General features: G+C 40.7%; 1 protein-coding gene across 1 annotated transcript; it reads right to left on the reverse strand.

The window, feature by feature from the left end:
• Positions 1-1,447: 1,447 nt before the first annotated feature.
• SLC10A2 (solute carrier family 10 member 2) lies at positions 1,448-12,743 on the reverse strand. The gene is made up of 6 exons (XM_013954095.1): positions 12,322-12,743; positions 7,012-7,130; positions 5,785-5,873; positions 3,503-3,678; positions 2,722-2,879; positions 1,448-1,581 (listed from the first exon to the last, which is right to left on the reverse strand). Exons 1-6 carry the CDS (start codon positions 12,741-12,743, stop codon positions 1,448-1,450), a joined length of 1,098 nt encoding a protein of 365 aa, XP_013809549.1.
• Between the last annotated feature and the right edge of the window lie 1,494 nt (positions 12,744-14,237).

Consider the following 14,237-nt stretch of genomic DNA (forward strand, 5'->3'; position numbering starts at 1 on the left):
ATAATTTATCCTTTGTTTAATATTGGGCGTATTTCTGCAGAAGTGGAAAGCTATGTGTCTGGAACCTAAATTCCACAATTTAAGCTGTGTTTGTAAAAAATCTGCCACATTAACTCACAACACCCTCAAAATGTTCACTTGAATATGACAAGGAGGTGTATGGTTTCCATGTGTTGATAGCTGGCTCATTCTTGAAGTTTTTGGTCAGCCAAACTCTCACTCATTTCATCTGAAGTTCTCTGGATGTTTTCTTTGCATAAGAACTATGGGACTAATGTTACCGAATGCATCCACAAAAAATTACAGCTGCTAAAAATTCACTGCACTGTTTTTCTTAGAATCGTACTCATTTTCTCCGCACACTTAAGACAGCTTTCCATATGTGCCCTCAAATTTTCAGAGACAAATAATGTATGTTTACATACAACTATTTCTGTCCATGCTTTATATAATCAAAAATTTTAAGTTATTGACTAAATCAATGTCATGGACACTTAGTAAGTCCAAATTTACTGAGTTCATAAAACCACAGAAATATATGACTCCCTGTAAGCACTGTTATTCTGTCTTAAAAGTGGTGAACGTGCTCCTGGATGAATCAGGGACAATTTTGTTCCACTTTCACATGCCTCCCCTTCAGTGCAAAAGTTGACCACTTCTCACACCTCCAAAAACTCAGCCTGCTCCTTTGTATGCAGCTGGCACACTAACACTGCTCTTGGCTCATACCCTGGGCTTTGTCCCTCTGTTGATCTTTCCAGCACCTAAATGACCCAAACTGAAGATACAAAACTGTTGTTTGCTATTAATCTGAGCAAAAAAATGGAGTCATAAGGTAATTTGCACTGTTTAAAGTTATAGCTTTTGTATAAATTAATGCTTTAAGCAATTATTACAGTGCAACATCTTTAGTCTGATGAGACTGACTTAAATGAAACATTATTTCTTTACTTGCTTGTTTCAGTTTCCAGGTTGATTCATGTTCAGCAAAAGTCCTCCAGCCTTGACAGACCTTCCACGTCAACTCCTGTAGCTGTTCAGGCACTTTTGCAACATTTCTCTTTGTTGGTGCTGGGGCTGAGACTAGGGGATGAATCTGCAGGATCAGTGGCTGGAGTCCGTAATGCAAATATCTGCTTTCTTAGCAGATGTCTGCTTTTTTTGAGCCTGCCTTTATTCTGCTTTTTTTAAATAAGCCATAATATAACATTAAATATTTTAGAGAATTAGCTTCAAAAATAGATCCTACAATCATGGCAGAAACCATGTTCAAAATTAAAGTAGAAATCTTTCATAAATTAATCATTTTAAAGTCTTTCTGTACAATATCAGCAGAACACCTTCTTTTGTTAAATATTTTCTTAAAGCAACAGAATGTAAAAAAAAAGTTCTAAGTAAACCATATATATTATACATTTTTAGCTGGTTGGAACAGTGAGGTGATTGTCTATTTGGTCTCATTTGAAATAAATCCTCCATTTGTTGTAGCATGTGGCGACACTGATTTTGATTTGGTTTCTTCCTTTGTTTTCATGTCATCTGTCTTCGTTTTGCCCCGGTGTCTTTTGTAAATACGGTAGCCTGGGAATCAGTACATTTAGTATTAAATAAAGAAATTACAATAATGATCTGAAGAAACTATTGTAGTACTATGTTGCCATACAACATTTTCCTTCCTTATATTGCTAAAAGGTGTATTCATACACCTCCAGACAGAGTTGCTTTAAAGCTATATTTAAATATTATATTTCAACAGCACTCATCACTAAAAACGTATGTTTAGAAAATTACAAGGAATATATTTTTAATTCTGCTTTTGGTGTTAACCTGCTTCCTGTTCCTGCTGTGTGTAATGACTTTTAAATGTATTGTTTGTCTAACTTAGAAAGCTTTTGGGCTCTTGGTTGGGTCTGTGGGATTGACTCTTACTTCTCAGTAAGCTCTGTTTGGCAGAAACTGAGACAAAGTAGGGCAGAGCAGTTTGTCTATCCTTACATCGTCCTCACACTGTTGCCTGCCAGAGAGGTAAGAGTCAGCGCTACACCTCTAAGCCTGAGTCCTTGGGGCAGTGCTCTGGGCGTCTGGTGAGAAGTCTAATTTGGAATTAGGATCTAAATAGTCACAGCTGGCTTTAGGGGAGAGAACAGGTACAAGGTCCTGATCCTCAGTAGGTCAGTTATGTTAGTAGTGGTGCAACTCATACAAGGTGTATATGGGGGGGAAAAGGGGCCTTTACATCTAATGGAAGATACTTCCACTAAGTTAATGCCAGTTCTCTTAAGCATTGACAGGAGGGCTAGCTGGCTGGTAGGGCTTGTGGGGATGATTCTGGTGTGCAACGTAATTCCTGACACTTTGGGGTGATATAAGGCTCTGAAAGAAGATCCATTTACTCTTTCTCAGCAAAGGTTGATAACAATCCTGTGTTCAAGGTATTCTCATGTGTCCAGCTGGAGATGATGGAGGTCCTCTCCCTTATGTTGAAAAAAAGGGTCCTTACAAATCTTGAACTGATCCTCATATCTTCCTTGTACAGGGCACAGCACAGTGACAATGTTCACTAATAACTGGGGTCATTATTTACTTAACTGTTTTCCATTTGACTATTTTTATCCCTAAATTGTCTGTTTTTATTTTCTCCATACTTCACAACAAATGAGACTGATAATAATAATAATAATAACACTTATACTGCTATAACGGAAAATGTCTATACCTTACCTGCTAAAATTATTAGTGCAAACAACAACTGGAAAATACTGTAGATGAGTGGGAAAGTAAACATCAGCTCAAGTTGTTCAGGAGTGAAGGAGAGCTGTACAACTGTTGTACACAGCTGAGTGTTCTGCATGCCTGTTTCCAGAGCCACTGTTCGACATCTAAAGGGAATAATACAAAGACAGTCATCATATAGGAGCCTGTGCATTCCTATGCTTTTTAGGAATCCGGATAGACAAGAAACATGCAGTAACAGATAACTGAGAAAACAGTATCCTCCAGCTCACACAGCCCACAAAACACTCCACAAGACATACAGTTGTTACCACTAGAGGACACACAATTTATGGCAGTTCAGCATTTGTAGAGGACTGTCCTCCACTTTCAAGACATGTATGTTATATTGTTCGGTAACACTCACTCTCTCCCTCTTTTGTAAGGATGCTCTAAATTGTGGACTGCTGCTGCTTCATGGGAAATTTAGCAGTCCCAGCCAACTGGTTAGTTAGGCCTGTCCTGTCTACTTCCTTTGAGGTGTAGGACACAGGCACACAAGGGAAAGACGTATGACAGATCGGAGGAAACAGAGAATTAGAATCCATAAACAAAAATGTGCACAAGAAAAGTCTTATCTAAATGTAGTAATGCAGAAACAGAGTTGGGGAATGAGTGACCTTGCAGCATAATTAATGTTTAGGGAGTATTCTCAGCATTGATTAATCATTAAATAAAAACTTCACAGCTGCAATAAGACTATAGCTCTATGTCACAGAGAAATCTATACCTGTTCCAAGACAGACCAGCTATGCGAGCCAGAAAGAACCCCAGAGAATATCCAGCTGCTGGAAATATGGTACCAATGATCCATAATTTAGGGGAGATAATCCAGGAACCTTTGTACAGTATTCCTGCAACCACAGCTATGAGCACGATGAGGACTGCTCCGACAATGGAACCAACCTGTGGGAAAAAAGAGGAAGGACTGTGTGGAAAGAGACTTTGATGAAATTTAATGACATCAAACATAATTTCAAACATGCCCATGAGTGTCTTCATCTAAGTCACTGAAAAATCTTACTAAATATGAAGTGGAATGCTTATTGCAATATAATTCACAACAGGCACATGAATTAGATAGCTGCCATTTTCCAAAAACTGGAGATATACAAGTTATTTCAATGTGTGATTTCAGATATAGATCAAGGTAGAGCTATAATAGGTATCTATAGCAGGTATCAGTAAGATTAATCTCTTGAAACTTTTGCTATACTTAGAACTCAATGTTAAAAATAATCTCAGAGGCATGACATGGACAAGGAATGATGCACAGATCAGAACTATTTTCTCAGTTGTTGAGACAGTCTAATAGCTGGTGTAACAGGCTTTTTTCCCCACTTGGTCAGTTACACTTTGGGGCTTAGTATAGCGTATGCTAACTAGACACCAGATTGTTAGTGCTAGGAAATTATTCGCCAAGTGAATGAGTAAATCTTTAATGTGGCTGAAAACACAGTGTGTTTGAAAACTGAACGTGAGTTCATATGACATTCCTACACAGCCATAATCACTGAGGTGATCTTATTTCCTGTGGTTGAATGTGCAGAGATCCTAGCCACTGCTTGCCAAATAAAGGGATAACTAACTCTCTTCTCAATATCCAAGTGAAATATCTGCCCTCATGGCATATATTGCCAGGAAACTCACTGGCAGGCTTCTGGATCTAGGCTTACAAGAATCTGTTTCTCAGCTAAAAAGTGTATACGGGAAGCCTATTCCCACTGAACTGACTTCATCAGTCTTTGACTGAAGCCTTTCTAAGAGCACCGAATGAACAACTACTTTTGCTTGACTGAACTATTAATGACATGCACCTAAGGAAAAGAAATATGGTATGACTGTGACAAGCTCTTTTAGTTCACAAGGTACAGTGTCTTTGTGCTCTTATCTCCGTTTGTCACTGTATGGACTTTAATCTGATGGCTGTGGCTCAATCTTCCCTTGATGCTTTGCTGTCCTGCACAAAGCAAGCTGTCAATGGACTCCACCATGGGCTGTTTACCCATCCAGTAAGAAAGAAAATGAAATGGTGTTGTTTTGCTGAGAGAGCAAGTGGAGTCCCTCGCTATGTGAGTTCAAGTCCAAGCTTTTCCCGTAACTGATTAAACAGGAATAGAACAGTTTTGAAACCGACACTTGATAGTATCCAATTTCACAAGTAAGCTATGAGTACATTTAAAAATAAAACACAGTAAGCTAATATTTCAGGAAAATGAATTTGACTTAAACAGACCTTTTTTGTGGTCTTCTTTTCCTGAGCTGATATCAGAGAAAGAATAACAAAATATAGGTAGAAATATAGATAACTAGTTGTCAGATTAGTTTAGAAATTAAGAAAATTAATAAAATATTATTAAGGGTGGTCAATGAGAGACATGGGTACTCAGTAGGTCTAAAAAACACTTTGAACCTAGCAGGAAAATGTTCAGAATGGTTGCTGTTAACACTACATGTAGCTAGGTTATTATTATTATTTTGGTGAGGCATTTTTTTGCTCAGAAATGTAATTTTTATGCATTTGAAATGATCTTGCAAATACAGTTGAATTTTGTGAATAGCCTTTGTTGGATTTTTTAAACAGATGCAACATTTTCAAAAAATAAGTTTTGCTCAAAATTCCCAAAAGCCAACAAACTGGTTTAAAAATAGATTTTTTTTTGTTTGATCCAGAATATGTTTTCAAGTTTTTTTACTTTGAAGAGGAAAACTTTCCAGTTGACCAGAATGATTTTCTTCACAGTTTTCAGTTTATATTATACACTGAACTTAATTATTAACATAGTTCTCGCCAAAGACAAAAGTAGGCTCTTTGGATAATGATGGTTTATAATAATGTATGCAACTCATGACTATTTGTGTCTGTAGTGTCTCATTTTTTTTCTACTGAGAACTTCACAGCTCTTATGGAGTCGGATACTAATACTATGAATAACAATGTACTGCTTCAGTGGTGCCATTGAATTCATAAATTGTCTATAATTAGTAATGATTCAGCCTTACATATCCTACCTTAAGTATGATTTTTGCTTTTTGAGGCCATCTGTGGTTAACATACATCCCAAGTGAAACAGGAATTACAAGAGCTACTAGTGAAATTCCTGGAAAAAAAGAAAAAAAAGAAAAGATAAGCCCACATATAATGCAGAAGTTCATGATGGGAGAAAATACACTGTACAGAGCAGCTGGGCTTGCAGAGCAAGCCTTTGGAGGATGTTTCTGACACATGCACCCCAGAACATGCATGCTCTATCCACACCTGCCCATTTGCTTTTCTATAGAGTCTGTTATCTTTGGCAACCTGTTGAAGTAATTGCCATTCTGCTTAGCTACATGCTTATTCACCTGAATCAAAAAGGGAGACAGAAATTTGAGTGTGCTAATCATCACCATGCTGTGATGTGAGTAGGTATATTAAATGTTCATTTTGTCTGCAGGTGTTTTGCTACTGTACCATATCAACAACCAGCTTAGGGCTTCTTCTGTTTTGGCCTCCCTCCTCCAGAACTTATTTTGAAAGTGCAAGCAATTTATGCAATTTTTTTCAGGACAATGGGAAATGAAATTGAAGAATATGAAAATGACTCTGTTGGCTTTGTAAGATTAGCGCAACATGGAACCAAACTTGATAAGCACTAGGGCCACAGTTCTGTGAAGCACTGGAGCATGTATTTCTAAATACTTAGCCCATTTTCTGTTTGTAGCTGGATGAGATTTTTGACAAGAAGTCAAATGAAGCCACTCCTGGCAGCACAGACTGCAGCTTTTCAATGAGACTCAGCAGTTTTAATCACTTGCTTAATTATCCACATGTGCTTAAGTACTTTGCTAGATTATGGCCTTGGCACTTAGCACTTTGCAGGATTGTGCTTTGAAGCTGTTACAAACACTTTTATCCAGGAAAAACATCTATTCCTGTATGAATTATTCTACATTCTTATCCCAGTCCTGTGCAGGTTTCCAGCCATTTTAAATAAAAAAGCACTCACTACCTTGTGATAAATATCTGTACCATATTTGTAATAACTTAAGGGCTTTGTTCTGCAGAGCTCTGGGTGACCTAAAGAGATATGGAATAATTCCCAATGAAGTTATTGGAAAGGAGGAGAATAAATATGTTTTAAAAATCCGAGGTCACATCTGTGCGACTCTGCAATGATGATGGTACAAAGACAGTTGTTACCAGAAAAAGAATGAAGGGGGGAGTCAGAAGGGAAAGTGCTGATTCACTTGACTCACCAATGCTGTCGTAGGGGAGTACGATTGAGTCAGCGTCGGTCCACATCTTGGTATAAACGAAGAGACAAAGTGGCATCATCCCCATTGCAAGCAGTGTGGAGCAAGTTGTCATGCTGACGCTGCAAAGAAAGTGGTTAGTGTGACAGTTCATCTCATGCTAGCCTATAGTCTTTCTCATTTTCTTCTTATGACTTAACATCTTATGAAATGTTGGGCAAGAAATACGACTGGCTACAGACAATTTGTCCCATATATCAAGTTAGGAAAATACCCCTAAAATGAAAAAATGGCTTCTGCTGGAAAAAAAGAAAGGACAAAAAAGGAACATAAAATATCAACATGTTCTGCAGACACGTAACGGTAACTGTCAGTGCAAATGAGGGAGTCAGGCAGGAAGCCACCACGGAAGGCCTGTTGGCAAATTTGTTTGCATGCTGACTGTCTGACTGGCCCCTGAAAGGCCCGGCAAGCTAGGCAGGGTCAGATGGATTTCAGATGGAGCTTTCCGTTTCACCAGCAATTTTGGAGTGTTAAAATTTCACTCCAGAGCCAATAGAATAAAACAGAAAAATTCATCACCTAGCATGTATGATGGAATAAAAATCCCTTTCTGGCTAGTTCTGCTCTATGCTGAAAAATAGGTGCTGAGAGTTGCTTAGTGAAGCTGAGCATGAGTACTGTTGCTTCCTTGATTGGTGCAAAGACCTTTCCATTTTGAAATAAAAAGCCTTTCTTCTATCAGGTTTGATACACCTCTTACAAAAAGGTGCTTCTGTTGTAGGAGTAAAGAAGAAGGGCAAGGCAACACAGCTTAAAAAATGAGGAGATTCTCAGAATGTGAATAGCATAGATAAAATTATGTCTACAAATCACACTCCTCCGTGGTAAAAATCACAAGAGAGGACTCTAGTGAAGGCACTTTGGAAACGTCCTTCTGAGCCTCACTCCTGACTGCTCTTCTGCATGGATTGCCCTCAAAAAAGGTGATACCAGCCCCCTCCTACAAACTAGGGAGATCCAAGGTAATCTAGAACAAGTTATACAGAAACTGCAGATATATTTGCATTAATTTTGGTTCCTATTACTCTTTGTTTCAGTATCATTAGATATAACTTTGTAGGAGCCTCTAGCAAGAGGATTCCTACGTGCAAGGATAAAAGAGCCATGGGCTACGACTGAGTCAGGTGAAGCCCCAAATGAATAAAATAACCTAATTTTCCTACATCCATGTTTCCTACATTTTCCTGTGATTCCAATATCTACATCCTGCTCCAAAGTCTGCCCATTCTCTACACCCAACCCCAGTGCTCACAGAAACTCCCATGGGTGCTGCGGAGGAGAGGGGTGATGATTCAGTGGTTGCTCTTGTGAAATATTAAGAGATGTCAAGAACAGGTGTCCCCATGGGAAACTTTAGAGGACATCATCTGGGACTGAGCTACTAAGAAAAGTATTAAATCTCATACTTCACCTCCCTGTGATTATATCAGAAACAGAAAAAAATTATTCCTTCTCTAACTTGTGATCTATTTGCACTGTGAAATTTTGAAGCAGGACTGTAAACAATGGTGATGTCTGGTTATCTGCAAGCATAAAATATTATCAGTTAAAAGGAAAACCTTTGTTTGATATGGTGGGCAGGCTTTCTATAATACTCTAGACACCAGCTAGGCTACTTATGTTGTTATTCTTTTATCAAGAACTGAAGATCCTTGCATTGCTCACTTCGCTGTATCTGCCACATCCTGCAGGCCTTGCATTATGTCATTGAGGTCTTGATCAAAAGCCTTTGAAATCTTAAAGCATAAGGTTTTTACCTGAAAAATAATCTTTTATAGGTATTTTTAATTTACCTTACCCTCTGCCAGGGTCATGGGAGATAAATTCTACTTTTATTTATAGCATCATCAATTCAGATTTTTACTACTGATTTCAATGGCCCTACTCTGAAAATTCAGAGCTGCGAAAGCATAGTTTGGCTCAGCATATTCTTCCACAGTAAGGTTGGGTCAAAATTTCAGATTTGTCTTGTATATCTTTCCATCTGTGGTTTCTCAGAACTGTATTTATTGAAATATAGTGTGTTACAGTTTCTAATATCATAGATCTGTCCTCCAGAGTGAGGAAGTTGGCATTTAGCAGAGTCGACTACATACAGTATCAAAAAGCACATATTACATTAACAACTGTATGTGACAGAAAAATTCACTGTTTTCAAAAGATGGAAAAAATGCTTATTAAAGCCACAAATATTAAATTCTTACTCTGTTCACCTTAGCTCCACATCTTTCTCACTTCTGTTAGTTTTTCCATTTCTAGTTCAGACTGACGTATGATAAATTGGATGAATCACAGAATCACAGAATCACAGAATCGCTGAGGTTGGAAGGGACCGCTGGAGATCATCTAGTCCAACCCCCCTGCTCAAGCAGGGTCACCTAGAGCACGTTGCACAGGATTGCATCCAGGCGTGTTTTGAATATCTCCAGAGAAGGAGACGCCACAACCTCTCTGGGCAACCTGTTCCAGTGCTCTGTCACCCTCACAGAGAAAAAGTATTTCCTCATATTCAGATGGAATTGTCTGTGTTTCAGTTTGTGCCCGTTGCCTCGCGTCCTGTCGCTCAGCACCACTGAAAAGAGTCTGGTCCCATCCTCTCGACACCCTCCCTTCAGATACTTGTACACGTTGATAAGATCTCCTCTCAGCCTTCTCTTCTCCAGGCTGAACAGGCCCAGCTCTCTCAGCCTTTCCTCATAAGAGAGATGCTTCAGTCCCCTAATCATCTTTGTAGCCCTTCGCTGGACTTGCTCCAGTAGCGCCACATCCCTCTTGTCCTGGGGAGCCCAGAACTGGACACAGTACTCCAGATGTGGCCTCACCAGGGCTGAGTAGAGGGGGAGAATCACCTCCCTCGGCCTGCTGGCAACACTCTTCCTGATGCACCCCAGGATACCATTGGCCTTCTTGGCCACAAGGGCACATTGCTGCCTCATGCTTAACTTGGTGTCCACCAGCACTCCCAGGTCCTTCTCCGCAGAGCTGCTTTCCAGCAGGTCAGCCCCCAACCTGTCCTGGTGACTGGGGTTATTCCTCCCCAGGTTCAGGACCCTGCACTTCCCTTTGTTGAACTTCATGAGGTTCCTCTCTGCCCACCTCTCCAGCCTGTCCAAGTCTCTGAATGGCAGCACAGCCCTCTGGCGTATCAGCCACTCCTCCCAGTTTTGTATCATCAGCAAACTTGCTGAGGGTGCACTCTGTCCCTTCATCCAGGTCATTGATGAAGAAGTTGAACAAGACTGGACCCAGTACTGACCCCTGGGGGACACCGCTAGCTACAGGCCTCCAACTAGACTCTGTGCCACTGATCACAACTCTCTGAGCTCTGCCATTCAGCCAGTTCTCAATCCACCTCACTGTCCACTCATCTAAACCACACTTCCTGAGCTTGTCTATGAGGATGCTATGGGAGACAGTGTCAAAAGCCTTGCTGAAGTCTAGGTAGACAACATCCACTGCTCTCCCCTCATCTACCCAGCCAGTCATTCCATCATAGAAGGCTATCAGATTGGTTAGGCATGATTTCCCCTTGGTGAAGCCATGCTGACTACTCCTGATCACCTTCTTTTCCTCCACAAGCGTGGAGATGGCTTCCAGGATGAGCTGCTCCATCACCTTTCCAGGGATGGAGGTGAGGCTGACTGGCCTGTAGTTCCCTGGGTCCTCCTTCTTGCCCTTTTTGAAGACTGGGGTGACATTGGCTTTCTTCCAGTCCTCGGGCACCTCTCCTGTTCTCCATGACCTTTCAAAGATGATGGAGAGTGGCTTAGCAATAATGTCCGCCAGCTCCCTCAGCACTCGTGGGTGCATCCCATCAGGGCCCATGGATTTGTGGGTGTCAAGTTTGCTTAAATGATCTCTAACCCACTCCTCCTCCACCAAGGGAAAGTCTTTCTCTCTCCAGACTTTCTCTCTTGCCTCCAGGATCTGGGGTTCCTGAGGGCTGGCCTGAGCAGTAAAGACTGAAGCAAAGAAGGCATTCAGTAACTCTGCCTTCTCTGCATCCTTCGTCACCAGGGCACCCACCCCATTCAGCAAAGGGCCCACATTTTCCCTAGTCTTCCTCTTACTGCTGATGTATTTGAAGAAGCCCTTCTTGCTGTCCTTGACATCTCTAGCCAGATTTAATTCCAAACGGGCCTTAGCCTTCCTCGTCGCATCCCTGCATACTCTGACAACATTCCTATATTCCTCCCAAGTGGCCTGTCCCCCTTTCCACTTTCTGTATGCTTCCTTCTTCTGGTTGAGTTTTGCCAGGAGCTCCTTGCTCATCCATGCAGGTCTCCTGCCTCCTTTGCTTGACTTCCTAATGTTGCAATTTATGTTACTCTGTGGGAAACAGAGAAGTGATTCTATTTATTTTAGAACAAAGTGATCAAGATTTAAAAAAAATAGCTCTTTTAAAGGCTGTTTGAGTTAATGAGCCACCTTGAATTTGCATCAGGAGCTGGGTTCACTTCTACTGTGTGGTTGATGTCAAAGAGCATGTCAGCTGCCTTATGTATCACAGTTTTTGAGTTCACAGCATCTTGAAGTTGCAGCCAAATTACCTGTCATTGAGATCATCACATTTAGCCCCAAAGGAACTTTTCCATTGTACCCAACATGGAGGGCTGTGACTTGTATCACATTAAAGTTTCCTTCAGTTTGAAAACTTCTATAGGGTGCCAGGAGCAGATAGAATTACCACAAGTGATTTTCATTTGTAATAGTTGCCAAAGAGAAAAGCTTTGCAGGTCTATTCATTGTATAAAACAGAAAAGGAGGGAAAATATTTTTCCACAGATGGTCTCTTTCAAGAAACATTACTTTAAACATTATTGCATAGCCACTATTTCATATACAGGATTCAGTTCCTAAAACTCTCTGTTATTTTTTTTTTTCCATTGCCCAAGATCTTGGGAGAAACAAAATCACAAATGTGGCTCTTAGACCAAGATTTCATAATCCTTAGTATTTTAGAGGTGTTCATTGGTCCATTTTTCAGCAGGATCTAAGGTTTTATAATGAAGACAGTTTATGCTATACACAATCTTATCATGTTATCTTCCTCATGAATTCTCAATGAACAGAGCATAATTGCTGTTCTGCTTATATTTATTACTGTTATGGTAACTAAACAACTCTACAAGAAGGAAGCTCCAACAAGCATAGGCCAGGTAGCAAAGACAAATGTCATACAGACTTTTTCAGTATGGAGTCTACGGCATAAAAAGACACATGAACTTTTTAGAGAATAACTGCTCTTACCTTAGGTCCATGTCACCATCCACCCAGTAGGCAAGGATATTAGAGGCTGTTCCACCTGGGCAGCATCCCATGATCAGCACCGCAACTGCTTGAATAGGAAGCACATTAAAGGCCACTGACAGCACGAAGCCTGTGAGAGGCATAATTCCAAACTGGCAAAGGAAACCCACAAAAATACCCCAGGGTCTTTTTACATGGCCCAAAAACTTTTTTAGTTCCACATTGCAGCCCATGGAGAACATCACCATAGCCAGCATGATTGTTAGAACAGTACTCAGTACTGTATTCAAAATTTTGTTAAAATTGTCCTCAGGTAACACACAAGACGTGCCATTGCAAATAGTAGCATTTGGTGAACAAACACTGGAGTTTTCTGTCAAAGACCTAGCCTTAAGTTGCTGGAAAAGAAGGTATGTCTGCATTTTGAAATACAGAAACACTCAGTACATCCAATGCAAACTTTTAAGCCTGTGTAAAATGACTGTTTGTCAGTGACTCCTTTTAAATGATCCAGAAAGCAATAAAGTGCAATAAATGCTTGAACACTGTTACTATTCTTAAAGGGTTTGGCACAGTGCTGATTCATATAGTTATAAAGTTGTACCTGCTCAGTATGGTGACAATTAATCATTTATTCATATGAAAATGAGGAATCCCACATCAAAAGAATAGCTGTGTTAATATTTAAGGGTGCAGTGAAGGTTTCTGGTATAGCTGAACACACAGATTGAGAAATTCAGGAGGGAGAGAAAGTTTACACTTCATTCTTTGAATTTCTTGCATGCCTTCAGGAGAACTGCTGATGCATGGACTCTCAGTGGCTTTACAGGGGTCTGTGGTGCTGAAACAAGCAACTGATACACAAGAAACCATGAGTAAAGGATGGGCTAAGATAAGGTAAATTAGGATAAGCTAGGATAAATTATTCTCCTTCTAATGGTTGCGCAGGGCTGCAATTCAGGAGAACAACTCTGCATCCACAGAAGAGCAAAGAAAGGTCTTAGTCCTGCACAGAGAAAGCTGCAGACAGAGATTTGAAGCAGCATCTCTTGCCAAATGACAGCTCGGGTGCAAGGTTTGAGCAGGATATATGGAGTCACTTTGAATGGGACAGGATTCTTATTTGGATCAAACTTCTAGTATAAAAAAAGATGACGACTGGTGTACAGTCATAACTCTACCACAGAACTTGGCATACAATTGTGTCAGTTTTGCCTCCTAAATTTGACTTTTAGATATCCCTGAAATCTTATAATTCCTTCTCAGCTTCCATGTAATCCTGAAGATGGTTAAGATCCCTGACCTTAAAGTTTCTGGAGATACAGTCTTTTAAAATGTTGCCTGAATTTTTGCTTCTGGCATGTGCAGCACCACCACAGTCCTGACATCACTGAGTCCCTTAAGCCTGAGCTCTTTGTTACCGCTTGCTGGCTAAGCTTTCCCCACTCTGTCTGGCTTGGCCGGTCATTGTTCCCAGAGTAAATATATGCCATAAAAAGGGACATAGGAAGGAAGGGGTGATACTACTCCTTCACATAGCCCAAGTCTTATCTTCTTAGCGATTTTAGTAACTAATAATGAGTTAATGACTAGATGAGGGAGCAGGGGGATGGGAGCAAGCTCTGCAGCCAGAAGCTTTCTTTTCCCATTGTCTGCAGGCTCATGCTCAGTCCTGGCCATGTCTACCTCTGTGTTGAGCTTGTCACTGAGCCAGGGAGAGCTGAGGGCAGGAGATCAAGGAGGTGTCGACTGCATTTATTAGATCAGCACAGGGATTTATGGTCCTCTTCTGACCAACTGTCACGCTTGGCTCTGGAAGTCCCTCCTCTGTGCTAGAAATGGTGAGCGGCGATAAGAGGGGTGTGGAGTGGCAAGGGCGGAGGAGGAAGAAGATGTGACTGCTGAGCTCAGCGTGG

Source organism: Apteryx mantelli, chromosome 1, assembly GCF_036417845.1.
Source record: "Apteryx mantelli isolate bAptMan1 chromosome 1, bAptMan1.hap1, whole genome shotgun sequence".
NCBI classification, from domain to species: domain Eukaryota; kingdom Metazoa; phylum Chordata; class Aves; order Apterygiformes; family Apterygidae; genus Apteryx; species Apteryx mantelli.